This window comes from Talpa occidentalis, unplaced genomic scaffold (genome assembly GCF_014898055.3).
Source record: "Talpa occidentalis isolate TD23 unplaced genomic scaffold, MPIMG_talOcc4v2.1 talOcc4.8, whole genome shotgun sequence".
Classification (NCBI taxonomy): Eukaryota; Metazoa; Chordata; class Mammalia; order Eulipotyphla; family Talpidae; genus Talpa; species Talpa occidentalis.
The window spans coordinates 65724517-65750252 of record NW_023605194.1 but is presented as its reverse complement, the minus strand read 5'-3'; the positions used below and the strand labels follow the sequence as shown (position 1 = coordinate 65750252).

Genomic DNA, 25736 nt, shown 5'->3' with positions numbered 1-25736 from the left:
CGCGCCACGTGACCTCACTGCTGCCGGCACTGTGCGGGGCGTGGCCTCGGCGGCGTCCCGCGACTGGAGGGAGAGGAGAAGCCCCGGGCGCGCCCGCAGCGCCGCCCCCTCCTCCCGGCGCGCGGGCTGTTCCGGGGGCGGGGCTTCCGCGAGGCCGCGGGCGGAAGGGCTCGCGCGGAGACGGCAGCGTCGCCGACGCGGAGCTGCTGGCCGGTGGGCGTCCGCGCTGTGGAGTTGCGGGGCGGGGGGAGTTTCCCGAAGCCCCCGGGAGGACGACGGGGACCCTTGCGCGCCGGGCTGGACGGCTCCTTGGTTTGGCCGCGCACCTTTTCCTGCCCACACCTACGCGAGCGCTAGCACCATGGCGGCCTACCCTAGGAGCTGTAACCCGTTCGACGACGACGCGGAGGGGGAGGGCGCCCGGCCTGACCCTTGGAAGGACGCCCGCGACCTCTCCGACGGGCCCCGCGCGCCCGCGGACCGGCAGCAGTGCCTGCGGCAGGAGGTCTTGCGCAGGGCCGAGGCCGCCGCCGCCAGCACCAGCAGGTCCCTGTCCGTCATGTACGACTCCGAGAGGATCGGAGTCGCCACTTCTGAAGTGAGTCTGTAGCAGTATGAGGCCGGATCGAGGCCAGTCAGCATTATCACACGGGTGAAGAATCTTTGGGGAATTTTCGAACGACCTAGAATAGATTCTTATACTTCAGTGACTTCGTGATTTTTAATAGTAACCTGTTAACTGGGCAAAGAGATGTACATCTTGAAAGAGGCCGTTTGCCCCCCACCCCGGGATTTCTGCTTAGCTGTTAGTCGGCTCAGTTGATGTTTTTTCCCTACTTGTAGTTCTAAGGTAAATTCCAAACTGGTCCAAGTAAGTAAAAATTCTGAACAGCAGAGCCTGGGTTAGAGAAATGGAGGGCCTGTCTCTTCTACATATACCCTGACTTGGGTTTCAGCGGATCCTTTCCAAGTGACCCAGGAGTGAGGATTGCTCAGGCTGGTGCCTGGAGCTTCAGAACAAATGGCCTGTGTCTTTCTCATCACTGACAGCTTTTCCACCTGGGAATGTTGAAGCCTGAGTAAGCTGTTGAGTAAGCCAGAGCCTGTTTGGTTGAGTCTAGGGCCTTATATTTACTTCCCAAATGCAAAATGCCCTAGGTGATGTGCGATTTGTGACAGTTGCTTCGATTTACCTTTGTTAATTATTCTTTACATCCACAAAAGATTTTTTTATACTTTTTTTAATTTTATTTTTATATTCCCCATACAACTGCAACCCCCTTATTTTGACCCCAATCCCTCTTCTCCCCCCCCCGCCCCCCATAGAGTGTCTCTGGCTCATAGTTGTTTGTTGATTTTGATTTTTACTTTCTTGTAGTTATTCTTTTTCCTGGTCTCTTATTTAAGTTTTCTAGATTCCTGCTAGGAGTGAGACCATCCGGTATTTTTCTTTTTCTTTCTGGCTTATTTCGCTGAACATGATCCCTTCCAGTTCCATCCATGTTGCTGCAAATTGCATGTGTTTAACTTTTTTGAATGCTGAGTAATATTCCATGGTGTATATGTACCACATCTTCTTGATCCAGTCATCTATTTTTGGGCATTTGGGTTGTTTCCAAAGCTTAGCTATTGTAAATAGTGCTGCTATAAACATAGGGGTGCAGGTGCGCTTTGAAATTGTACATCCGCAAAAGATTTTAGCTAGGACCTTTACTGAGGTGGTTTTTTTTTTTTTTTTTTTTTTTAAGGTACTACACTCTCTTCAGCCTACTAATGGAATGGTTTTGTTTAGGCAGAGAGAAAAGTTTTTTTAGGCTTAATAGTAGATTACTGACATATGCACTAATAATTCATCTTAAGCATTTGTAGCTTTGATTTTAATGCTGCAAGCTGAAATGTATTCCTTCTTGGGTCTCTTTGTAATTATTTTCTCAGGCAAGGTACACTTATGGTCTTGGACAGTTTTGAGGTATATTGATTAACTTCTCAAAGGGGCATCTTAGTCATTTCCCCATTGCCACCTTCTTGGATTATTCTCCTTCCATACTTCCCCCTGTTGTATTATCCTTCGCTGATCTGCCTTCCTATCATCAACCTCGTTGGGAAAGTTCAACTATTAGTTCTTACATCTCATATCTACTGGCTTCCAATTTCGAGTAAAAATGAAAAAAGTGTTAACTTAGATATGGGAGAAATGCCTGAGAGTTTAGGACCCTGGTGGAGGGGTCGCTTGATTGAGGGTTCCAAAGCCAAGGAAGTCAAGTAAAACTGTTGGAAGAAACTTTTTTGGAAACTGTGAGAACATTTGAAGTAGGTAATCAGAATGACACAAAGTGGGGTATCGTGGCAGAGGGTAAACTTGAATCTAACTTTTAAAGCTAATTCTTAGACGGGAGGACTAAAGTGAGAGAGAAAAGCAATAATCCAGCACTGTAACTCCTGGGCTCCTGAATGGGATGACAACATGCATTCAAGGAAAAGTCAGGGGGAGGCAGCTTAGGAACTTTCACTGTCAAAGGTTCTGGAACGTCTGTTCTCTTAATTAATAGATGTGAGTTATTTAAGGTTGGATTGTGGTGACATGTCCCATGCTACCCCCAAAGGTTCTTTTTCCTATGCAGTGGGAACTATAGGAGCAGACACAGTGTGGCATCTCAGGTCTCTGAGGATTGGCCCAGCCCTTAAATCATGACTGGGCAGGTGACAGGCTCTCTCATCAGCATGATTACACATTGAATTTTTCCAGGCTTGAATCAGTTCTCAATTATCAGAGGCCCTGGGAGGCAGTAATGTCCAGCACCCCTACAACATCCCGCTCCGTACTCTCCTAATCATCTTAGAATCACTCCCATCACAATTCATTCCCCTTAGAGGGGAGGGGAAAGATGGGCATTCTTCCTGCCAATCAGTACACAGGGAAGTTCATAGCAGGCCCAGCAGACCAGTCACCCCTACCCATCTCCCAGCTTAGATGGTGCCTGCCAAACACCCAGCATATGCCAAAACATGACAAATTTCTATAGAGGTTTAGGAGTTTACAAGTAATTTTAGGTTGAGAAGATCATAATTCAATCCCAATTTGGCAGAAATAGGAAAATTATGTCAAATCTCCTCTAGGAAAGGAAGTAGGAAAATCATGTCAAATCTCCTCTCTAAGAAAGGAAAGCTACCCTTCTCCTCTTGTGAAACCTGGTAAAGTTTGTTTCTCACAGAGACTTTAGCCATAGGTCATGAGAGATGACCAAAAGACAGATGAGAAGTAGTCAGGGCAGAGTAGGTGGAAGCTGCCTGGCCTGATAAACACAGTACTGAACCATAGAATTGCAGGCCACTCATCTCTTCCTCTGCTTGGCAAGCGTGTTTTTTTTCCTTTTACCTCTTAGTTTTTGTGAGGAGATAATCCAATCATTTGGTTGAAAATTAAAAGCCTACAGAAGGATATAAAATCTCTCACCCCTCTGTCCTCAGGGCTACCAGTAGCCGTCAGTTTCCTCACTGTCCTTGTGGAGATAATTCTGTGTATAAAGACAGAATGGTTAGCACCTTGCTTAATAGGATTGAAGGTTGTTTGTGGTAATATATAATGAACTTTTTTTTTTAATGATTGTGTTGTGTTCCATTGAATACATGATTTCTGTTTATGTAGCCAGTGTGCTAATGATGGACATTTGGGTCATTTGCACCTTTCAGTAAGACTCTTTTTGTCCTGCTTGGATGTAGTTTTTGTACTCCCTTTCACCATCCCGGCTGAGACCTGCCTGTCCAGGATGCTATGTGTCCTCTTTGGTAACTCCAGTGAAGTGTTCTGGAGTCTAGAATCTTAATTCTGGGAAGACCAGCAACAGATGTTAGGCTGGGGCCTAAAAGGGCTAGCATGGTAACATCAGTCAAAAGGGAGTGCTGTTTGGATTTGGTAGGACTCAAACAATGTGAAGCAAGCAGACCAAGGGGTACCCCTAACTTGCACATTCTAAAGGGGGCCAACTATCCACGCACACAAAGACAAAGTGCACTTTCAATGTAAGAGAATAAGAGAATTGTTTCCCAGTAAAATATCGCAAAATTACTCTTCCCCTCATGGGTAAATGCCCAAACCAGGTTGGCCCAAAGCTGCTAAGGCCTGAAAACTTGCCACAAGTCTAAGGCACCTTCTGACAGGCAACCCTGGAAAGTAGGAGAAAAGAACAAAATCAAAGTACAAATCAAGGTAACAGCTGCCATTGTCAGCCTCCCCATGGGTCTCTCACCCATACATCTTAAGTTCTCTACATACATGTCTTTCCTCCTTGAGTCTCCTCTAAGTCTCCCAAGTTCCTGGTACAAGCCAAGAAGCAAGCGAGCCCCCCTTCTCCATGTGTCTGTCCCTGTCTCTTCACCTTCTTTGTTGCATGGCTTGATGTGGATGCTTAGCTCCACCCACCATTAAGTGGGTCAGGAAATTATACCTCCCCTAACAGTGGAGATGTCTCTGTAACAGATGCACTTGGTGGCCCAAGCCTGCATGTCCTGCACATCATCTCATATGGAGGATGGGAGGGTCATTCGTCTTCTCAGCATCCTTCCACACTCAACAGTTTCTCTGAAGCCACACAGGGCATTTGGTTCAGAGGTAGATGAGAGGAGAACACACTTCCTTGTTTAGGAACCAAGGCCATCTGGCCATTCTCTCTAGGTTTCCCCATAATTTAGAGGGTGATGCCCACATTCTCTGGGAAGCTGATCTTGGAGCAGACCCTTCCCCACTCCAAATGAAGGACTGTAATGACCAGACCCATACTCCAAGGCAGCTTGTGATCATTCTATTAGTAGGCAGACTGAGGTGCACCCAAAGACCCCCCCAAACTTGCATGCTCAAAATAGGTTTGCCACCTGCCACACAAAGACAAAGCATATCCTCAGTGTGCAAGAGCTTCAGTAGAAAAGAACTTCAATAGAATTTAATGCAATAGAGAGAAGAAAGGATGATAGTTTCCAATAAAATACCCAAAGTTACCCATCCCCTTTTGGGTAAATGCCAAGCTAAACAGGGTTGGCTCAAAGCAGGGCCGCTGAGACCTGAAAGCTTGCCATGAGTCTAAGGCACTTTCTGGCAGAAAACCATAGGAAAGGGGCAGGAGGAGCCAGGAAAATTTGGAAGGAAAGGAGCAAAATCAAAGTAGTAAAGGTAAAGGCTGCCATTGTCAGTCTCCCCATGGGTCTCACCCACATGTCTTTCAAGTTTCCATCCATTAACCCTAATAATACTCTGGTACAAGGCCAAGAACTAAACATGGCTTCTTCACCTCTCTCTCTGCTCCACGGGCCTCCTCCAAGTCTTCCCCCAAGTCCTTTTTATCTTCCCCTCCTGCTCAGCTCCACCCTTCATTAGGTGGGGCAGAGAACATAAACCTCCACTTTTTAGATTACACTGGTAAGAGTAATGAGGAAGCTAGAGTTCTTAGCACAGCCCTGTCCTGACACACTAGCTGATGGAGGGGAAAGACAGCTGGTAGGTTAAATAATTCCCAAGTAGGTCTCTATCTCTAAATGTCTGGCAGAGAAGCAATCTCTTGCTCAACTTTCTGCCCCCCACACTTCTCTGTATAATGCCTTGTACATAATGGGTGCTCCCCGAGTAGTTGCCAAGTGAATAAATGATCTGGGGAAGGGAAAGAAAAAGAAAGGAGCAAGGAGAGGCTCTTTGAGGTATGGAGGAGAGATTAAGACAGGAAGAATAAATTGAGCTGTGTGTCTTTAGTTAAAATTGAATTTCTTTTTTTAATTAATTTTTCATAAGAGATCAGTGATTGGATTAGACTATTAGAAAGTTCTGGGATCCCAGGCAAACATGCCTCACCAGAGCTGTGGCATCTGGTCATATCTGCTGCTCCTTCCTGAAATGTCCACTGACAGCCACCATGTTGTCTTAAGGGACCTTAATATGCTAACCAGGTAATGTGCTGTGAGATGCTGAGGAACTCTCCTCTCTAACTTTCTGCCTGTGAAGTGGTTGTGAAAGTGGGGGGTGGTACTGAGAGGTGGTGTTTAGGAGTCCCTGAAGCCACACTCATGTTCAATGATTTCCCTAGAAAGATTCATTGGTTGTGTTTTATTACAGTGAAGGACTCAGGTAAATCTTCAAAGGAAAAAGGCTTATAGTGCAGTACAGGAGAGAGCTTCCAGCTTTCCAGTTGTGTAAACAACACATACTCTCCCAGCGAATATTGCCAACCAAGGAAGCGCACCCATACTTAGGGGTCCAGAGATTTTATGGGCAGTCCATCCAGGTATAGCTGACTATCTGTCTACCCCCATCTACCCCCACCCAGTTGACCTTGGTCTCCAACCCCTCCAGAGATCAGGCTGATACTATATAGCCTAAGGCCCTCATCATCAACTGTCTGGCCTGCCCTAAGGATTTCAGTAGACAAACACCCCCTAACAGGGTGACCCAAGGAGTAGGAGTCCAGACCTCCTGACATTGTTCCTCTACTGAACCTGCACACAAGCAGTGCGAGGCGCCAGCGTTACAGCCTCTGACCTTGGTAGTTTGTCATGCATCCTGAGACTCAGGTAAGTCTGAGTCTCTCCATGTTTTGAGTCCTCTCCATGTTTGGCTGCTGCCACTGCAGTGAGAGTGAGCCCTGGGTTTGAGCCTGCTCTCACGTTTACATCCTTTCAGTCCATGTGCATGCTACTGATGTTGGAAGGGGAGCAGTATAGCAGTATAGGGAAATTTCAAGTCTCTAGATTCAATTTATTGATTCCACATTGACCTCTGCCTATTATTCAACTTCTAGTTTTAATTAACAGCTTAATACAAGAAACTTAGTACTGACACCTTTCACTCAGGAACTTGGATGTGCTTGGTCAAGGAAGACCTGGCTGCCATTATGAGATGTATGGGCTTTGAAGGTTTGAGATATGGGATGCCTGCTGCCCTTTAGCACCACTTCCCTTGGTGATCCCTGCTGAGTCCAGCCAGGCCTTCCCATCTGCTCCCCTTCCACCCTCAACACACACACACGGTTCCGCTTCCTTTCTCACTTCCCCCAGCTGGCTGTGCTGTGACACCCAGACCCTGCACATGCTGCTCCCTCTACTCAGAATGTTCTTGCCCCACCCTGACCCTTTGACTCCCTAACTTCTTAGCTTTCAGTTTCTCACCCCTTCAGGGTAAGGGAGCCTTCCCTGACCCCGTACCCCTTAAGCCAAGTAAGGATCCTCTGTGAGGGGCACTCTCCCAGGCAGTATCTATCGTGTGTGTGTGTGAGATGACTTCTTTTCTGTGAGCCCCAGGAGCTGATGTGATGACTTCTTTTCTGTGAGCCCCAGTACTCTCAGTAAAGACCCATGCCCTTCCCTTGGGATCCCAGCACTACAGTGCTGTCAACAAATGAAAAATCAGATTGAACTTCACTCCTCTCACTCCGCTAGACTGTAAGCTCCATTAGGGCAGAGATTTGGAGTTCTTTAGTTTATCTCTAAATCCATCACCCCTGGAATGGTGCAAGGCAGAGAATAAGTGCTCAGTAATATCTGTTGGCAGATACCTTCCAGCACCTCTGTGACACTGCCTGTGTTTTCAAAGAGCATTCTGCTAGCTATGATTCCTCACAGGGCCCTTCAGCCGGGTCTGCATGGCCAGAGTCACCCCACAGAGCTTTGTTTGCCCTCACAGGGTCTTTAACTGTCTTGTTTTCTGCTTTCTCTTGCTCTATTGATAATCCCTCTACCTGACAAAAAGCCCCAAGTCAAAGAGAAATTGAGACACTCCCTCTCTTGTGTTTACCATTAATATTGTACCATGGCCCAAACAAATTTTTCTCCCACTATCTTCTTTTCCCACTTTAACTTTAGACTATTCCCTTTGGAGCTCACGAGAGTGGGGTGAATCAGCTGTACAACACCTGAGCTAAGCATTTTGTTTGCCCTCTACACCGAAGCCACTTTTGGGATGTATCCCCCTTTTGTGGGGATGAGAGTATGCCTTCATAATGGCAGGGGTGCAGAACCAACTGGCCAGTTCCTGCTTTCTTGGTGTCCTGGGGTTTGCTTGGTTGAACTCTTCTTTCCCATTGGTTAGAACTAGGTGACAGAAGTATAGAGCCTGGTGCTTTCCCTGCCTCTGGGAGGAGATTTTAGCAGGCAAAATTCCTCCTCTGCTGGCCTCCTGAACAGCAGATAACTCCTCGTGAGCACCAGTTTCCAGCATGCAGAAACTTCCAGACAAGAATAACACTTAACTGTCTTCAACTTCCGTTCCTGCCTCACACACCGGACAAGCCACCCTGACATGTTTCTCTGTGCTTCTTTCATAAAATCTAGATCAGACACTTGGATTCCTTACCAAATCATCACAGTGAGGTAGTCCTAAGAGTTTGGGACACTATGTCACTTCGGAACATAAGAAAATAAGATCTCACTGTGAATTGGGAATGTTTTATCAGCTGCTTGTTACTGCTGTGACTCTCCAAATCTAGATGGAAGGAGGAGGGAGAGTGGGTCCTGCAATGAGCCCAAATGGGAAAGCTCACTGTAAAGGAAGCTGAAGACCTGCCCCCTAGTGAAACAGCTCAGTCCTGGCCACCACTTCCACCCTCTGCTGTCCTCAGTGCCTGGGTGTCAGATTCTTCTGTAGCTTGTGGAATAAGCTGGGTGGTACTGGACTGTTAGAAATATATCAACCAAAAAAACATGAATGGAGAAAATCATTTCAGTCCTACTGTATACCTCTGCTTTGTTCCAGAAAAGACATACCTCAGAATAGACTTAGAGATGACAAACTTGAGGTGTTGGAAGAAGAAGATACTTCAGATAAATTAGCAACTCTTTTTTTTCGTATAAAAATTAGCCCCTGCAGGATTTGCTTGACATATTGAAGGACACTGTCCCAAAAATATTTTTCTTTTTACTCAAAAAAGCCTAATAGTTTCTTCAGATACATCTTATGAGTTTGTGAAAACATTTGAATGTTAAAACTTTAAAGCTCATCAGTTCTAAATTTATTTCCAGTAAAAAAATAGAACCTTATAGAAAATTGAACCAATGTTTTAGCTTCCTGCCCATGCATTATACTTTTAAATTTTATCCACTAAACATTAAAAACTCAAGTTATACATCAGGCTTCTAAATGCCTTAAAAGTCTTCTACTAATACCTTAATATCTAAAGTGAACTCTGACAAACCTATTGTATATAGTTTTCATTTCTGTCTTCCAAATTTCCAGGGTGTTTGTTTAAAATTGTTCATGATTTTGATTTTAGGTGTGGAGAAAATATCTCTAGTATTTGCACAGTAAAATAATTGCTGAATGACAGTTAGATACAGGGTTAGAAGATTTAGAGCAAGGTGACTTAGGGAAGGGGCTGCCTTATGAACCAGAAAAGAAAAGCTTTATGTCTTCAGACTGGAAGGACACAAAGGAAATGAAAGTTCGGGCCAAAATTTTGAAGGAAATAATCCATAAATTTGAAAGGAAAATCAAATAAAGGAAGATGGTAGTATGTTGCTGGTGTTGCATTCACATCCACAGCCAGAGCATCAGTTCTCAAGTACTAAGGGCCAGACTGTCCCTGTGGCAGAGCGTTATTCACAGGAGCAGCTGCTCTGATTCAGGCACCACAAGCAGGCATTTGCCTCATGCGGAGCATACCTGCTGTAAGGAAAACTAAAACAGGGAGGGAGTGGAGAGGGCCACTTGAGGCTGGAAGGAGTTCTACTTTTAGAGAAGGTGTTTAGGAATTGCTTCTCTGAGGATGTGCCCACAGAGTGGGAACTCAAATGAGGAGCGTCACAGACAGAGAAAGTAGCACATGCAAAGATCTTATGTATGACAGGGTCACTGTTTTCATAGGTTTTAAAGCTGAAACTGATGGGCTGGAATCAGACATTAACAGGGCCCAGAAAGAACCCCAGAACTTGATCTGTGAAATAGTTTGAAGATGTGACCAGGACCAGGTGGCTCAGGTGGCCCCATCGAAGATCGATGTGTGGGGAGGACTAGAGAGGGCCCATGTCAGTTCAGGCCCTACACTTACTCCCACAGGTGCATTTCATCCATCTTAACGTGCTTCTATGAGCCAACCTTATATAGGCAAGGGAGATCAGGACTCAGGAACAAATAAGAAAAGGAAGCTAGTAGAAGTAGGGCAGGGAAAGAGACAAAGGGCCATGTCAGAAAGTATAACTTTCTCCCTACAAATGACAGTGTCTGTCTCTCTGGGTACTCAGGGTTTATGAAGAGCCCACCACGTGTGGTCCTTTCTTATTATGTGTGGTACAGCTGGGACAGGACTACAAATATTTATAATGCCTTTGCCCCTCATTTTCCCCAGGAGCTTGTCCGTCAGCGAGGAGTCTTAGAACACACAGAGAAGATGGTGGACAAGATGGATCAAGATTTGAAGACCAGCCAAAAGCATATTAACAGCATTAAGAGTGTATTTGGGGGGCTTGTGAATTACTTCAAATCCAAACCAGCAGAGACATCAACTGAACCAAATGTTACCCTTGCACCCCCAGCCAACAGCAGGTGAGTGGGTCTTCAGTTAAGTCCATATGAGGTAGCAGAAAATGAGATTTTGTCTAAGTGGCCAAGACTTTCAGGCTACATCTGGTATCTGAAAGGAATCCTAGATCTGTGTAAGCTATGCATTAGCAGATTTGTCTTCAAACATTTTGAAACATTTCTCTAGTGCTCCTGATTATATTCATTTGATTGATACTTAGTGTGCAAATTCTTCATATAGTTTGTCTTAGCAATAACTGCTCCAATAATTGTGACTCCGATTATTTAAGAAAAAAATGTTCACTGCAGAAAGCTTACTCATTTCACAGAATTTTTAGTCTTTATATCCACCTTTTTCATATCTAATCCTTTTTCCCATTGATTATCATTTTAAAATAAGATAATACTTTTCTGAAAGTTTTCACCAGAGTGGCCTCCCTGGTGGCACAGGGGTTAAAGTCTCAGTGCTATCAAGCTAGCACCAGCTACTGCAGCATGAGTTCAATCCCTGGCCAGGGAACTGACCCACATGGTGCAGCAGGCCTCTCCTGTTTCACCTGCTGCTCCCCTCAGCGGTGTATTTCAGTAGATCCACCTGTTCTGCTCCCCACTTTGTCTTTGGTGAATCCTCTCATCCCTCCCAAACCCACCCTCCACCCCACCCCCGCACCTCTGGCCTAGACCCCAGTCCTTGTATGTATAAATAAATAAAATAAATCTTTCTTAAAAAAAGTTTTCACCAGAGATATGATAAAATCATACATGGCATTTTGGAGAACTTGTTTGTTTTTTTTTTATTTATTTATGCATACAAGAACTGGGGTACAGGCCAGAGGTGCGGGGGGTAAGAGGATTCACCAGAAACAGAGGGGAACAGAACAGGCAGATTGACCGAAATACACTGCTGAGGGGAGCAGTGGGCAAGTCAGGAGAGGTCTGCTGCACCATATGGGTATCTCCCTGGCCGGTGGCTGCGGTTAGCTTCATAGGTTACACCTTAACCCCTTGCGCCACCAGGGAGGCCCTGAAGAACTTGTTTAAATGTCACATATTCAGAGACAAAAGAATTGAATTTCTGCTAAATTAGATTGCTACTATTCATGGCAGATCATTGTTTCTTTTTAATTACAAAAATAAGATAGTCTTATTATGGAAAATATTATACCTTACCTGCCATGACATAAAAATGTAACTTTAGTTTCTCCCTTTATTTTTTTTTTGACTTCTAGCCCTTTTTTTTATTTTTTTATTTATTTTTTACATCGTTCTTCACTTTTTTACAATGTATGCTTTCTCATCTCAGTTAGTTTTTCCCTTTATAAGTGTTTTCATAGTTGTAATCAGACATTCCTTTGGTTTTGGAGCTTGCTTCTTCCATTTAGCCCAGAAAAATGTTTGCTGTTTTGTTATTACATGAGTTTTCATTACCATCTCTCTCTTACTCTCTCTTTTAATTCTAGAGTACAGAACTACTTTCTAAGAGGTATTTTTTAAAGCTGCATAACTGATACACAACAAAATGTGTGCATCTTAACTGGAAAGCCGATGACTGTTCGCATGTATACACACCTGTGTGACCACAGCCCAGATCAGGATGTAGGATACAGTAAGGAAAAAATTAGGAAATTATTTCAAGCTCACAGTGGGTCTATGGAGAAACGAATGCAGGGAAAGGAGCTGGTAGTGGGAACAAAAAAAGACCAGGCAGGGAAAGTTGTTGGCACTTATAAAAAGGGAGCTGCAGGAAAGAGTACAGCCAGTTAGGAGGCCCTGCACCCCTTCCTGCACTCATTTCCACTTTAACCTTAATTTCAAATACCTGTCACTCTTTGCCCCTAACTGGAATTTGTTCTTCAACATGCAAATCAAAAAGATACTTTGCTTCTAATTTTTGGCTACATGTAATTACCATAGGACTTTTGGACTAAGATACCCACTAAGATACCATTCACTTTGGACTAAGATACCCACTTCACGTGAGCTTAGCAGTGGAGCCAGTCCTTAGAGAAGTGGAAAGCTGGCAAGTTTGTGATTATGCTTTCCTAAATCTTCCATGCCTCTTCCCAAAGGCTTCTTGGGGTTCTTGTCCCCTTACCCAGTCATGATCACACTATAAAAGCCTTTGCGGTCCTAGGAGTTCCTGGAACATCTTGGAAACCCAAGGCCTTCCCAACAAAAGCACCCCAATGGTGAGGCAGCTGGGGTCATTTCACTGAGATGGGCTTCGTGGTGCCTAGCATTATATATCCACCTGGCCTTCTACCCGTAGAAGTGGGTAACTGCATTGGAGTGCATTGAAGGGGCCCTTTGCACCTTTGTAAGAGAAGCTGCCCAAGTGGTGTTGTGTGGGGTCCTTCCTTCATGTTCCTGAGCACCCACACTCTGCAGGCCTTGCCTCTGGCTGGGAGATGAAGCTGTAGGAGTGAGGTTCATATGTGGGGAGAGAAGGGGAGGTGGAGGAGGGAGTGAGCAGTGATGCAGTAGAGACCCATTTGAAGAGGCGTTTGGCTCTGAGGATTGGGAAGCTGACCTCTTCATGGAGTAGAGGTTGCATGGGGGGCTGCCAGTTGAAGGAGAGGGTAAAGGACAAACACGTGGCAATCAAAGCATAGGAGAAGCTGGGATGAAGGATGACATTTGGCTATTATACGACTGAGCCCATTAGGCTTTTGACATTGAGGTGAAGATATAACCTGTGAGTTCTTAAATACCTAAATTTGCAAAAATCATTGTAATGTATAATTCTATAAAATACAGCAAATTGTAAGTAAAATTTTTGTGACCCCATCATAGTCTTTAATCCATAAATACAGGAATGTTATTTCAAAGCTTTTAAAGTAAGTTTCTCCTAGTCAAACTTCTGTTTAGTCATTCATTTCCTGTGTGCATCCTTATCTCACAAGCCCTTTGGCCCTCTCTGAAGTTTTATTTGTCCCGTGATAAGCTATTTTTTCTTGCTGACAAAGTATCATAAGCTGCTTGTTCTAATTTCCATTAGGCTCATGATCATTGATTTAACCATCCCAAAATTTGAAACTCTCTATCTTAATCAAGACTTATTCTGACCAAAAACTACCCTTCCATTAGACTTTTTCCTTTTCTTATCACTTCTATCTTGTCTCTAAAATTAGCTTTTTTTGGGGGGAAGCCATTTTCCATAAACCAAATTTTTCTGCTTAAAGTATTGCCAGTGTGTACATAAGAGCACATGGGAAATCAGCCTTGGGCTGTGCAGGCTGCGTGGTCGTGGCCAGGCAGGCTCGAAAATCACAGATCTCCCTCTTATAGCCAACCCAACAACCTGTAGGCTCACAGTCATGCTTGGAGAAACCAGCTGTGCTCAGAAACAGCAGATCTCCCTCTTCTAGCTAACCCAGCAACATGTGGGCTTACAGTCATGCTTGGAAAAACCAGTTGTGCTTTACAGAACTTCATTTGCTGCTTCTGAGTAACACAATCCTGTTACCAGTTACCAGGCTCACCATGGAGCAGGCTCACCATGGAGCTGGAACCTGCAAAACCTTTAGCCTAAAAGAGTCCAGGCTTTCTCTTAATGGACAAGGAGAGATACATGTCATGATAATGTTAGAAAGATGCCCAGCAACCATGGAGGGCAGGAAGGGTAAAGGTTGGAGAGGTTAGGGGTTTATTCCTGTAAGAATAGAGTGGCATAACACAAGGAAGGGCTGTATTTCTAGGATCCATGGGGAATCAAGAAGGCATTTGGGGGCCTCCCCGGTGGCGCAGCGGTTGAGCGCTGGGTTGCGAAGCTGCCCGCGGCCTCTGCAGCGCCGGTTCGATCCCCGGCTGCTCCCCGGCCACCACAGGAGGGTCCCACATGGCGCGCAGACCTCTCCTGCCGCCCGCTGCTCCCCTCAGCAGTGTACTTCGGTCCTTCTGCCTGCTCTGCTCCCCGCTCTGGCTCTGGTGAATTCTCTCACCCTCCCGCGCTTCTGACTGTACCCAGTGCATGTATAAACAAAACAAACAAACAAACAAATAAATAAATAAAGCATGCCTCTATTAAAAAAAAAATATTAAAAAAAAAAAAGAAGGCATTTGGATTGTGGGAGTGGAGCTATACAGAGGGAGGGAGGGGAAAAAATAGAGAATTGTGAATCCCAGCTTGGTTGATAAGTGTGCAGGCTGCTTTTCAGTGAAGGTGAAGCAAAGCAGACTGTGTAGGAGTCTCAACTCAGGGATGGGGGCTGAGGGATTTAATGGAATGTCAGGTGCAATCTGAGCTTCTCTGGGTTGCTGAGAAACCACTGACTACAGCTAGAGCTGACAAACTTTGTGGGCCAGGAAGCAAAATCAAAGATAATTTGTGGGGACTTATCTATCAAGAGGGGAAAAAAAGTGGCAAAATTCAAAATATGAAAATAATAACAATTTGGGTACAATTTTTTTGATATTATTGAGAAGAAAAAACTCATTGAGGCTAAAAGTTAGTGTTCCTGTCATCTAATCTGTTGCCGTCTATAAAGGCCATTCTCTGCCCACAGTCATATGAAGTCAAGTGGTGGGCAGGATCTGGCCCTCATGTCACAGTTTGCTGGCCCTGGTCTAACTTACCCATTTGATCACATAATGCCTCCCTTCCACTTGGTCTTCTAAAGGGAGGGCCACTAACTAGATTGTATTCTTATAAAGCAGATGTCTTGGAAGTTTGTTGCTGTATGACTGCGGGGCTCATCTCCCAGGAGGTGCTGATGAAATTCCTGCTTGGGTCACAGGAGCTTTGCACAGAAGAGGCATTTGATTTCAACAGCTAGGCACTGCTCGTGTGGGCGTAGGTGTTTTTCCTTTTTAAAACGTTCCTTTTTTCTTAACTTTTGTCCAAAGATTGAAAGAAGCCATAAGTACAAGTAAAGAACATGAGGCAGAGTACCAGGCCAGTCATCCAAATCTCAGGAAGCTGAATGACTCAGGTCAGTGGGGACCCTGTGCTCCCAGCCACATTTGGATTCTCCGGGGAGACCTCTGGATTTAGTGTTAGCCCTGAATAGTGGGAGTTTGGAGGGGATCCACAGGCTAGGTAAAGGATTAGGAACCCAAAGCTGCTCTCAGGAACTGAAGTTGTGCTTCACAATGTCTCATCCCTCACTCTCCCATGGAGAGTAGAATGAGGAAGTGGGGGCCTACATCCCATTGAAAATGAACCTCCCTGCCACTGGTTCCTGCCCAATGTCTATCTAGATCTAAGTTAATATATACCATACCAGTTAAAGTCCCCTTAATTTCTTAAAAATCATATCTTCCAGGCTCAGGGTTATACTTCTTTAGGTTATGAGAAGCCTGGGTTTTACCCTGGGCTTTATATATTTTTTGTTTCTCCCATTTCTGTGGTTTTGCTTTTCCAGGCTCTCCTGGCACTATAAAGGCAAATGCAACAAAATTCCTGTGGTGGGTAGACTAATGACCTCTTCCCAGCAAGGAAGTCCACTCTCTAATCCCTGTGCGCCATGAATATGTTAGGTTACATAGCTAAAAGAGAAATTGTGTTTATAGAGGGAATCACACTTGCTGATCAGCTGACCTTGAGATGCTGACATTATCCTGGATTATTAGTTGAGCGCAGTATAATTGCAAGGTCCTTTTTTTTTTTTAAGATTTATTTAGTTATACAATACCCGAGGTATGGGTCAGATGTGCAGGAGGGTGAGGGGATTCCCCAGAGACAGAGTGGGGAACAGAACAGGCAGACTGACGAAATACACTGCTGAGGGGAGCAGCGGGCGAAACAGGAGAGGTCTGTCGTGCCATGTGGGTATCTCCCCAGCTGGCAGGGATTGAACCCGTGTTGCAGAGGCTGCAGACAGCTTCACAGTGCGGCGCTCAACCGCCTGTGCCACCAGGGAGGCCCGCAAGATCCTTTATAAGAGGAAAGGAAAGCAGAAAAACATCAGAATCAGAAGAAGGTTTGAAGATGCTATCGTGTTGACTTTGAAGATGGAAGAAGGGACCACCCCCTAAGGAATGCATGTGATCTTTAGAAGCTAGAAAAAGAAGCCTCCCTAGTTGGCGCAAGGGATTAAGAAGCAACCTATGAAGCTACCCACAGCCACTGCAGCATGAGCTACCCACATAGAGAGGGAGCTACCCACATAGAGCAGCAGACCTCTCCTGACTCGCCTGCTGCTCCCCTTAGCGGTTGTATTTCAGTTAGTCTGCCTGCTGTATTCCCCATTCTGTCTCTGGTGAAACTTCTCACTCCCTACACCTCTGGCCTGCACCCCAGTCCTTGTATGAAATAAGTAAATCTTTCAAAAAAAAAAAAAGGCTAGAAAAGGCTAGGACTCAAATTCTCAAGAAGCTCCAAAAGAAGCGCAACTCTGTTGACACCGGTTCATTATCCCAATCAGACCCAAATTAGACCTTCAACCATAAGTTTGTGGTAGTGGTAGCAAGCCTGAGCAGGTGGAGAAGCAGTGTGGACAAGGTATATGCGATAGAATGTGTTTTGTGTCAGATGCTCCCATTCATATGAATAATAGGTCCAGAAATCTCCCTTATCTGGAAAGGAATGTGTGCCTCCTGAGGGCATGTTGGAATGATGCGAAAAGCCACATGCTTGCTGTGCCATCTTAAAGGCAAGTAGAACCTCCCACTGCCTTGGTAAACACAGCTAAGGATACCACTGATGGTGGAGCAGGTTCAGGGGAGACGGAGCCTCCATACAGCTCTTGAGTCTGGAAAAACAAAACCACACAAGAGGGAGAAACAAAAAACAAAGCACAGGGAATAACCCAGGCTCCTCATAACCCAAAGAAATATAATTCTGAGCTTGAAAGATGTGATTTTTAAGAAATTAAGGGGAGTTTTAATTGGTATGGTGTATATTAACTTAGGAGAATAAAGAAAAAAATACAGTACTTCTATGTAGGGTGACTTAGCTAGGTTGTACTGAAGGAAAGACACTAGGTCTAGAAAAAGGTGTTTCCCCAAAAGATGTAAGCCCAGACAACAGGACTTTTCTGTGTGTTTAGAATCAACTTCAAGTTAGATTTCTTGGGGGGCAATGTGCATTATTTAACCTTTTCCCCCTTGTTTGTTTTGTGTGAATAGAAAGACGGCATAGAAATAGATTTAAAAAAAAAAAATCACGGTCATCCTATTTCCATAACTAGATTTTGAAAACCTTGGCTTCAGACCTTGTCCCCCAGCCTATCAGTTTCAGATCATTGCAGTTCTGCTGCCTTCATGTTGCTTGTATGAATCTCTTTTTCTCTAGCTTGGGTGCCAGAGTCTTACCAAGTGACCTTAAGTTGAAGGTCTTTGATCTCCAAAGAGCTGCCTGCCCCCACCCTCCAGGAAATAGCTCTCCCTGCCCAAGTCTCCCTCCTTCTGCATGTTATCCCTTCCCACACTCTTTGAACAGCCTCACAATTAACCATTTTGTTCCTTCAACCCATTTTCCAAATTAAGATTAATTTTGTAAACAATTTCAAGAGATGTCTGCTAACTGATCTCCTGCTATTTCTTTCTAAACTCAGACTCCATCCCTGGAGGGGCTGGTTCTGCTATGAGTACCGAGGCTTACCCAAAGAACACATACCTTCGAGCCTACCACCAGAAGATCGACAGCAATCTAGGTAAAACTAGAAACTGCACCAACCTCCACCACTCACATTTGGAACACTTAGCTTCCAGACAGCTTGAGCCTAGCCCAGCCTGTGCATCAATGGCCACATAGTTTCTCAGGACTTCAACCTGATATCTGCCTCTCCCTCACTGTATGTCAAATTCCACCTGACTCTTCATCTCACCCTCTTACTCTCTCTGAAGTTTGTTTACTTCTCTCCATCCCCATCTCTCCTTTGAATCATGACAGCAAGCAGGGTCCAGGATCCCAGAATAACTCCCATGTGAATCAGGCACCAAAACAGAAGCCATCCACTGAAGAAGTCTTTGGCCACATTTTCTAGCTACATTACTAGAAATGGGATTGCAGAGTCAAGGAATAGAATCTGCCTTTTAACCATTAAAAGAAATCTTTTGAAAAATGAGACAGTGATTGTAGAGAATAAATTAAAGCAAGGAAAAGAAATTAAAAACCTGTAATTGTACTACCCACAGCTTATCACTGCTCCCCTCAATGTAAATGTCAACAGTAGACCTGTATGGCCAGTGTCCACTGGCAGCAGGGCAGAGGGCCCATCTCAGCACTCTCCATACATGGGCAAGCCTCCACCCAAACTCTTAACTGCCCTTTGCCCCCGGAGCCCAGGGAAACCCCAGGCAACCACCCCTTGCTTCTGTCCTCTGAACTCTGCCCTGGAGCCAAAGACTTCTCAGGCAAAAGGTACATCTGCTAGGATTGTACCATTTAAGAGACATACAAAAAGGACTTGAATGACCTCTGGCCTCCCCATCATAGGGTTTCCCTATGAAGAAGAGGTATCAGTGGCACCTGCTTGGAGTGAACAGAAGCACAGCCTACCACTAGGGGCTGCAGGTGGTTGGCTTGAGGCTTGGCAGTTAGGGAGTCAGCAGCATGCAGAGTGGTGTGGAGGAGGCCTGGGGTAGAACACAGAAGACTCCACCAGAGAGTCACCAAAGGGCATGCTCAGAGGCTAGTCCATCTGCTCTTGGCACATTAATGCTTCTCTTTTTACACCTCCTCCCCTATTTGAGGAGCTGGTAAAAGCCCCCCTCTGACATCAGTAAAGGCTTGACTTTATGTCTTTTTATCTCAGTGTAGCTATTTGCTTATTCTTTGTTGTCCAGATTGCCAACAAGCTTCCTGAGGCCTGGGGTGACATAACAGATTTTACTCTCTGGAATACAAGATTATAGATTTCAATAAACTCAAGTATAGAACTGTTTTTTTAAATAATCTGATCCTGCTTAGATTTATGATGCCAGTGCCAAGTATTTATGTAGTCTGACTTTTTAAATCTATGATTAAATCTATGTTTTAATCTTATGATTTAGCAATAGGAAGACTTAGAAAAAGCACTGTTTCTTCTCTTCCCTCTGGCTTTCTCCTATGCTGCTATTTCTAGTAAAGAAACAAAGTGTCTCTGGGCATGCCCCCACTGTACTTGCTGTGCACATGTGCTTACACACACATACACACAGAGGAACCTGGGGAAACAGTCTTAGTGCTCACCCTGGTTGTCTCTCCACACCCCCCCCCCACTAATTCTTACTTCTCTTTATGTCTCTGTGCTGAGTACTCCTAAGGCTGACCATGTCCTTATAGAAGTCTTCTTAAAAACAAATATCAGATTGAGTTTTACAACTTTTTAAACATAAGGAAAATATTTATTATAAACAGAAAAGTGTAGGAGGGAAATAGAATGAGTTCAGAAGAAAACTGGCGCCAGAGTGATTTGTTATGACGAGGCTGCTCCCAGAGGCTTTCCTCTTGCAGGGGGCTCCGGGACCTGCCTCTCAAACATGGCTCCTCTTATTTTTCTACTCCGGATCCATACTTGATTTAATTTTAGGGAACCAGAAATGGAAGGAAAGTGGGCACTGTAAAGTGCTGACAACCAACATGGGAATTTTGCCTAAAGAGCAGGCCAGCGGGTCTATTAGGGACCAGCACACCTCTCCCCCTCGTACTTCCTGTTTTCCAGGTCTCTGCTTCTCTTTGCCTTAGGCATTCACTATCTTGCAATATACAGCAACCCACTAGAAGGTTAAAAGGCAGCTGAAAAATTATGTATATCTTATATACATTTTTAAAGATACTAGAAGGACGAACACCATTTTTGTTAACAGTGGTTAAGCACATATTGCTTTTTATTGAATAAACAGATCAGATTTTTAATTTTTTAACATTTTTTTTATTGAACTACCGTTATTTTATATCCTTGTTCATTTTTTCACAATAAAGAATTTCTCCACTCAGGTGTGTCCACCATAGTTCTTCCACCTCCAGGTAACCCATAATTCTCCACCACAGTTTTGTTTTTTTTTTTTTTAATTTTATTTATTTATGTGTAGAAGAACTGGGGTATAGGCCCCAGGTAAAGTGGGGTAAAAGAATTCACCAGAGACAGTAGGGAACTAAACAGGTGGATTTACTGAAATACACTGCTAAGGAAAGCAGGTGGCAAGACAAGTGCGATCTGCTGTGCCATAGGTGGGATAGCTCCTGGCCAAGGATTGAACTCCAGCCAAAGTGGTAATAGTGCTGAGTCTTAACCCCTAGCCACCAGGAAGGCCCCAGTTTTATTAAATTTTTATTGGAGTAATACTCGCTTATTACACTGTATCAGTTTAAAGTGTATAGCAGGGGCCTTCCTGGTGGCACAGCGGTTGAGCCCTGGGTTGCGAAGCTGCCTGTAGCCTTTGCAGCGCTGGTTCGATCCCTGGCTGCTCCCCGGCCACCGGAGGAGGGTCCCACATGGCGCACAGACCTCTCCTGCCGCCCGCTGCTCCCCTCAGCAGTGTACTTCACTCCTTCTGCCTGTTCTGCTACCTGCTCTGGCTCTGGTGAATTCTCTCATCCTCCCGCGCTTCTGACTGTACCCAGTGCTTGTATAAATAAATAAATAAATCTTTAAAAAAAAAAAAAAAGTTATTTTAAAAAAAAAAAAAAAAAAATAAAGTGTATAGCATTATAAGTCAACATCTGTCTATACTACATTATAGTCTAGTTTCCATCAGTCATCATACAATTGCTCCCCTTTACCTGATTTTCCACCACCACTCCCTCTCCCCATCTGGTTATTACCACTTATTTGTTTTTATAACCTAAGAATTTGGTTTAGTTTTATTGTTGGTTTTGTTTTTGCTTTCCCGTTTTTAAGTTTCAGGTGTACAGCTTACTAGCTCAATACCTGTAATACTATACTATCACCACCAAAAGTCTAGTTCACATCCACCACTGTACAATTGATTTCTTTTACCTACTTTACCTGCTCTGCCCCCTATCCTGCCCCTCTACTAACCACCATTCTGTTGTCAGAGCTAAGGTTTTGCTTTTATTGTTTCTTTTTTTTTTTTAAAGATTTATTTATTCATGCATACAAGAACAGGGGTATAGGCCAGATGTACAGGAGGGTGAGAGGATTCACTAGAGACAGAGAGGAAAACAGAACAGGCAGACTGACCGAAACACACTGCTGAGGGGAGCAGTGGGCGAGACAGGAGAGGTCTGCCACACCATGTGGGTATCTCCCTGGCCAGCTGGGATCAAACCCACGCTGCAGAGGTTGCAGACAGCTTCACAGCACTGCGCTCAACTGCCTGCACCACCAGGGAGATCCTACTTTGTTTATTTTCCACATGAGTGAGAGATCATTTGGTATCTTATTTTGTTGTTCTTGTCTGAATTATTTTATTTAGCATAAACCCCTCAAGGTCCATCCATGTTGTTGCAAGTAGCAAGATTTCATCTTTTTTTGTTACTGAGGTAGTTTTCCATTGTGTGTATATATACACCACATCTTTATCCACTTATTCATCAGTGGGACCTTATAGATAATTTCCATATCCTGGCCACAGTGAACATAGGGGTGCATTTAGCTTTCAAATTAGTATTTAAACAGATTTTATTTTCATTTAAATGTATTTTAGAAAATGATTTTAGAAAGCCATAGAGTTTAACCTATCTCATGAGAAAAAGAATTGAATTACGTAAATGTTGCTGAGCTATGCAGTTCCTGATGCTCTGTTTGCTCAAACCTGTATGTCCTTTCCCTCTCCCACAGATGAGCTGTCCATGGGGCTAGGCCGACTGAAGGACATAGCCCTGGGGATGCAGACAGAAATTGAGGAACAAGATGACATTCTTGACCGCCTCACAAATAAAGTGGACAAGTTAGATGTCAATATAAAAAGCACAGAAAGAAAAGTTCGACAACTTTAAAGACAGAAAGATTTCCACTCCCTTGTGATGAAGATTCACAAGATTCTTTAAACTCCTAAGAAATTTCATGTGTTATTTTAGTATTTAATTTAATACATGTTTGCAAATGTCATAAAAGAGTGGGTCTTAAGAGATGTTGTGATGAGGAAATGTGTGTCCCACTTTTTGTTTGAATTGAATGCTTCGTGTTTTAGTATGACCATAGTGGCCTGGCCCTGAGTATCTTGGACCTTTGATTACCATGCTAGAATGAGAAGAACAAGTTACATTTCTTATTTCAATGAGTATATGAAAAGTTGTGAGCAGAATTTCAATGTTAGAACCACCAATCTCTGTTTCTCCATTGGCTGTGTTTCTCATTTGTAGACCTGCAAGCCAAAGTGCTTAGGGATTCCATGTGCCAGATTTTTTATAGGGCAGCTCCCTCCTACACCTTGGTTAGCAGTCATCATCCCACAAACACATATACTGAGCATATTGTGAATTCTCTTAATGCCTCAGAAAAGGGTCAGTGTTAGATTCAGTAAAAGAGGTGTTGGCATTGTTTGCTATTCTGTTGGCAGATGTCACCTCATGATGGGCATTTTAGTAGGAGTTACTTTGACTAACACTATTCCCTGTGACATCTGGGAATGTAAAGAATTGGATAAGCCTTTCTTCCCCACATGTCCTCATCTCGCTCTGCCTATGGTTAGGAATAGATTCCCTACTGACTCAGGACTGCCTGGCTGATCAACTAAGGGCTTTCTGAATTGGGAATACAGCTTCACACAGATGTGGCCTTCCTCCACAGAGCTCCACCCAAGACCTCTCCAGGGATCATCTGGACCAAGTTACAGGTACCTGGAGTCTTGGCCTATCTCTTCTTGCACTTCTAGCAAGGTGATTTTACTCACTTGGTTCTCTGACACCCAATTTTAGGACTATTGTGCCACAAGTGATACTGACTTTGTATAGAAAGGTTTAAGACCAAAAAAAATTTCACACACACAAATGTATATACACATATACATACACACACACAAACACACAAATAATCATTTTAACTGACCCAGCTTGTTCAACTGCTCTCCTTTCACTTAACAAAAGACTAATTAAAAGCATTATTTTCTGTGATTAAGTGAATTTCTTTGTGTTGGCACCTCAAACAAAATAAATGAAGCCACAAGACTCTTGTTTCTTTAAAAAGCAAATTAATTAGAATATTTTGAAGCCATGAAAGGAAGTGATTCTAGTAAGATAGGTTAGTCCAGAAACTTGAAACAGGACATTTCACTTTGAAATAGGGTGAAGAAAGGCACTTTGTGACCTTTGCTACTTTGATTTTCTGGCCCATTAAACAAAGTCTCCCAAAGCAAAGGAAAACTCTTTAACATGCTACAACAATGGATCAGTATTTATGTAGCAATTTGTTTGTGAGAGTCCCATCCTATAATGCATGACCTCCCTAAAAGTACCGACAGCCTTCATTGGCAGACACAACTTTCTGTCATGTATCGACCACCTCAGGGAATCTGATCCATCTGTGTTATTATGCATGCCCCTGAATGTTAGGACATGATTAATGATCATCAAGTTTAGACATTTATCAAGTGAGCTTGTCATGACTTTTCATGATAACTGGCAAAAGGAAACATTTTAAATAGATACCCAACTAACACTAAACAAGGTCACAGAACTTTCAGCAAGAAGACTGCTCAAAGGCATGAAGCCAAAATAAAGAACAGTTCTATATACATTTCCACTCCTAATTTTTCTAGGTTTTACCTCTCTTAACACCTTCCTCCATGTAGGTTATAATATAACTGTTTCTGTTTATTGTTGTTATGCATGGAGTGTCATACCTCAGACCTAAACTTACTTTTTCAAATAAATATATGTAAAGGCCACTGCCAAACATTCTCTTGAGAGGCCATCCCCTGTGTACATTGGGATTAGTGATTTAACTGACTTGAAGCGAAGTAGCATTTATTGTATATACTTTCCCTGTCTGTTGTTAGATTAATGGAGTCAACCAGCCCCCTCTTTTTTTTTAACCCTAAGCATATGGAGTGAGATTTCCCTCACATTTCTAGGAATTTGTCTTCCTCTGAAATATATTTCATTCTGTTATTTGAACATTTTAGGACCTTTGCCAGGATGTTTTCCATCATAAACTACATGCTAAACAGCAGCTTTTTTCTGCTGGATCCACATCCCTGCTCCCATGACCAAAAGGAACTGGTTGTTGATGCTACTTTATAAATCAAAGTTGTTCACATCTTCAGAGAACAAAGGAAGGCCTGAGGTGCCTTTAGAATCTTTGCACTTGATGATTATGATCAAAAAAAAAATTCTATTCTCTAGACTGGACATGTCTCATGTAGATGCCCGGAGGGGCCAGGGCTGAGGTTGGCTTTGGACTTTGGCATCATAGACAAGACCTGTGAACTCATCCTTCCCAGAGGGATCCCTAAGACAGATTTCTGTTTGCATAGTAAAGTTGGAAACAAACTGTGCCTTCAAAAAAAGTGACTTTTTAACTTTATGTTGGGTATATGTTAAGTGTGCTACTAAATTAGTAAGTGCATTCTCTTTCAGAGAAAATTATTTCTAACATCTAGTGATTTTTAGCTTAAAATTAATAGGGTTGCCTTGTGTATCTTTTTCAAAATCTGTTGGAACGAGGACCTGAATTTATCAGGTGGCAAGAAAAAATACACAAGTGTATTTTAATTTCTCTAACCTTTTTTCTGTGAGTATATAATTTTAAGTGTACACTATACCAATTTAATAAAAATCTACTTTATATAGGCCTTTACTGCAGAATTTTTAAAGTTACCAATGTTAGCATCTTCAGCTCTAATGAATGAAATGTCTGTACATAATTATGAACTAGTCATTACTAGTTCATGGGGTGTGGAGGGGAGAGGCAGAATTTTTGTTCAGAGTCTGTATCAGAACAATTCTTAACGTTCTATGCCTTCAATTCAACAAATGACCACAGTCCATAAAATAAAATGCAAAGTTCTTTTTTAATAAAATTCTGTTTCCTTATGGTCATTTTCAGAGTTATGGTCATTTTGGAGCGCTTCCTCCTTGTAGTAATTGTATGCAGGACCGTATGTATTTGATCCTCACTGCCACATTTAGCCCCCAAAACGAGCTTCCTTCTTGATATCCTCTCATCTCCTCTGTTGGAGTGCTCTTCCAGTCTGTCTCCTACCTCCCTACCCACTTTTCAGCATTCTCAAAATCAGTGGTTGGCAAACTGTAAAGGACCAGAGAGTAAATGTTCTAGGCTCACGAGGCAAATGATCTGTTAAAACTACTCTACCACTGTAGCACAAAAGCCAAAGACAATTTGTAAATAAGCAAGAGTGTGCGAACAAAACTATTTAGGGACACTGAAATTTGAATTTCATATAATTTTTACAGTCA

The 25736-nt window shown here is 43.5% G+C and overlaps 1 protein-coding gene across 1 annotated transcript; it reads left to right on the top strand.

Moving 5' to 3' along the window:
- The first annotated feature begins 169 nt into the window (after positions 1–169).
- Positions 170–22393, top strand: SNAP29 (synaptosome associated protein 29). The gene is made up of 5 exons (XM_037497927.2): positions 170–598; positions 10317–10513; positions 15335–15420; positions 17986–18084; positions 22159–22393. The coding sequence occupies exons 1-5, from the start codon at positions 362–364 to the stop codon at positions 22314–22316; spliced, it is 777 nt and encodes a 258-aa protein (XP_037353824.1). The 5' UTR covers positions 170–361; the 3' UTR covers positions 22317–22393.
- Positions 22394–25736: the final 3343 nt, after the last annotated feature.

What these genes read in the sequence shown, in the direction of transcription:
- SNAP29 (XM_037497927.2), top strand. Translation starts at nt 362, where the DNA reads ATGGCGGCCTACCCTAGGAGCTGTAACCCGTTCGACGACGACGCGGAG. An exon ending in GCACCCCCAGCCAACAGCAG is followed by an intron (nt 10,514 to 15,334) that starts GTGAGTGGGTCT and finishes TTTTGTCCAAAG; the next exon opens with ATTGAAAGAAGCCATAAGTA. An exon ending in GAAGATCGACAGCAATCTAG is followed by an intron (nt 18,085 to 22,158) that starts GTAAAACTAGAA and finishes CCTCTCCCACAG; the next exon opens with ATGAGCTGTCCATGGGGCTA.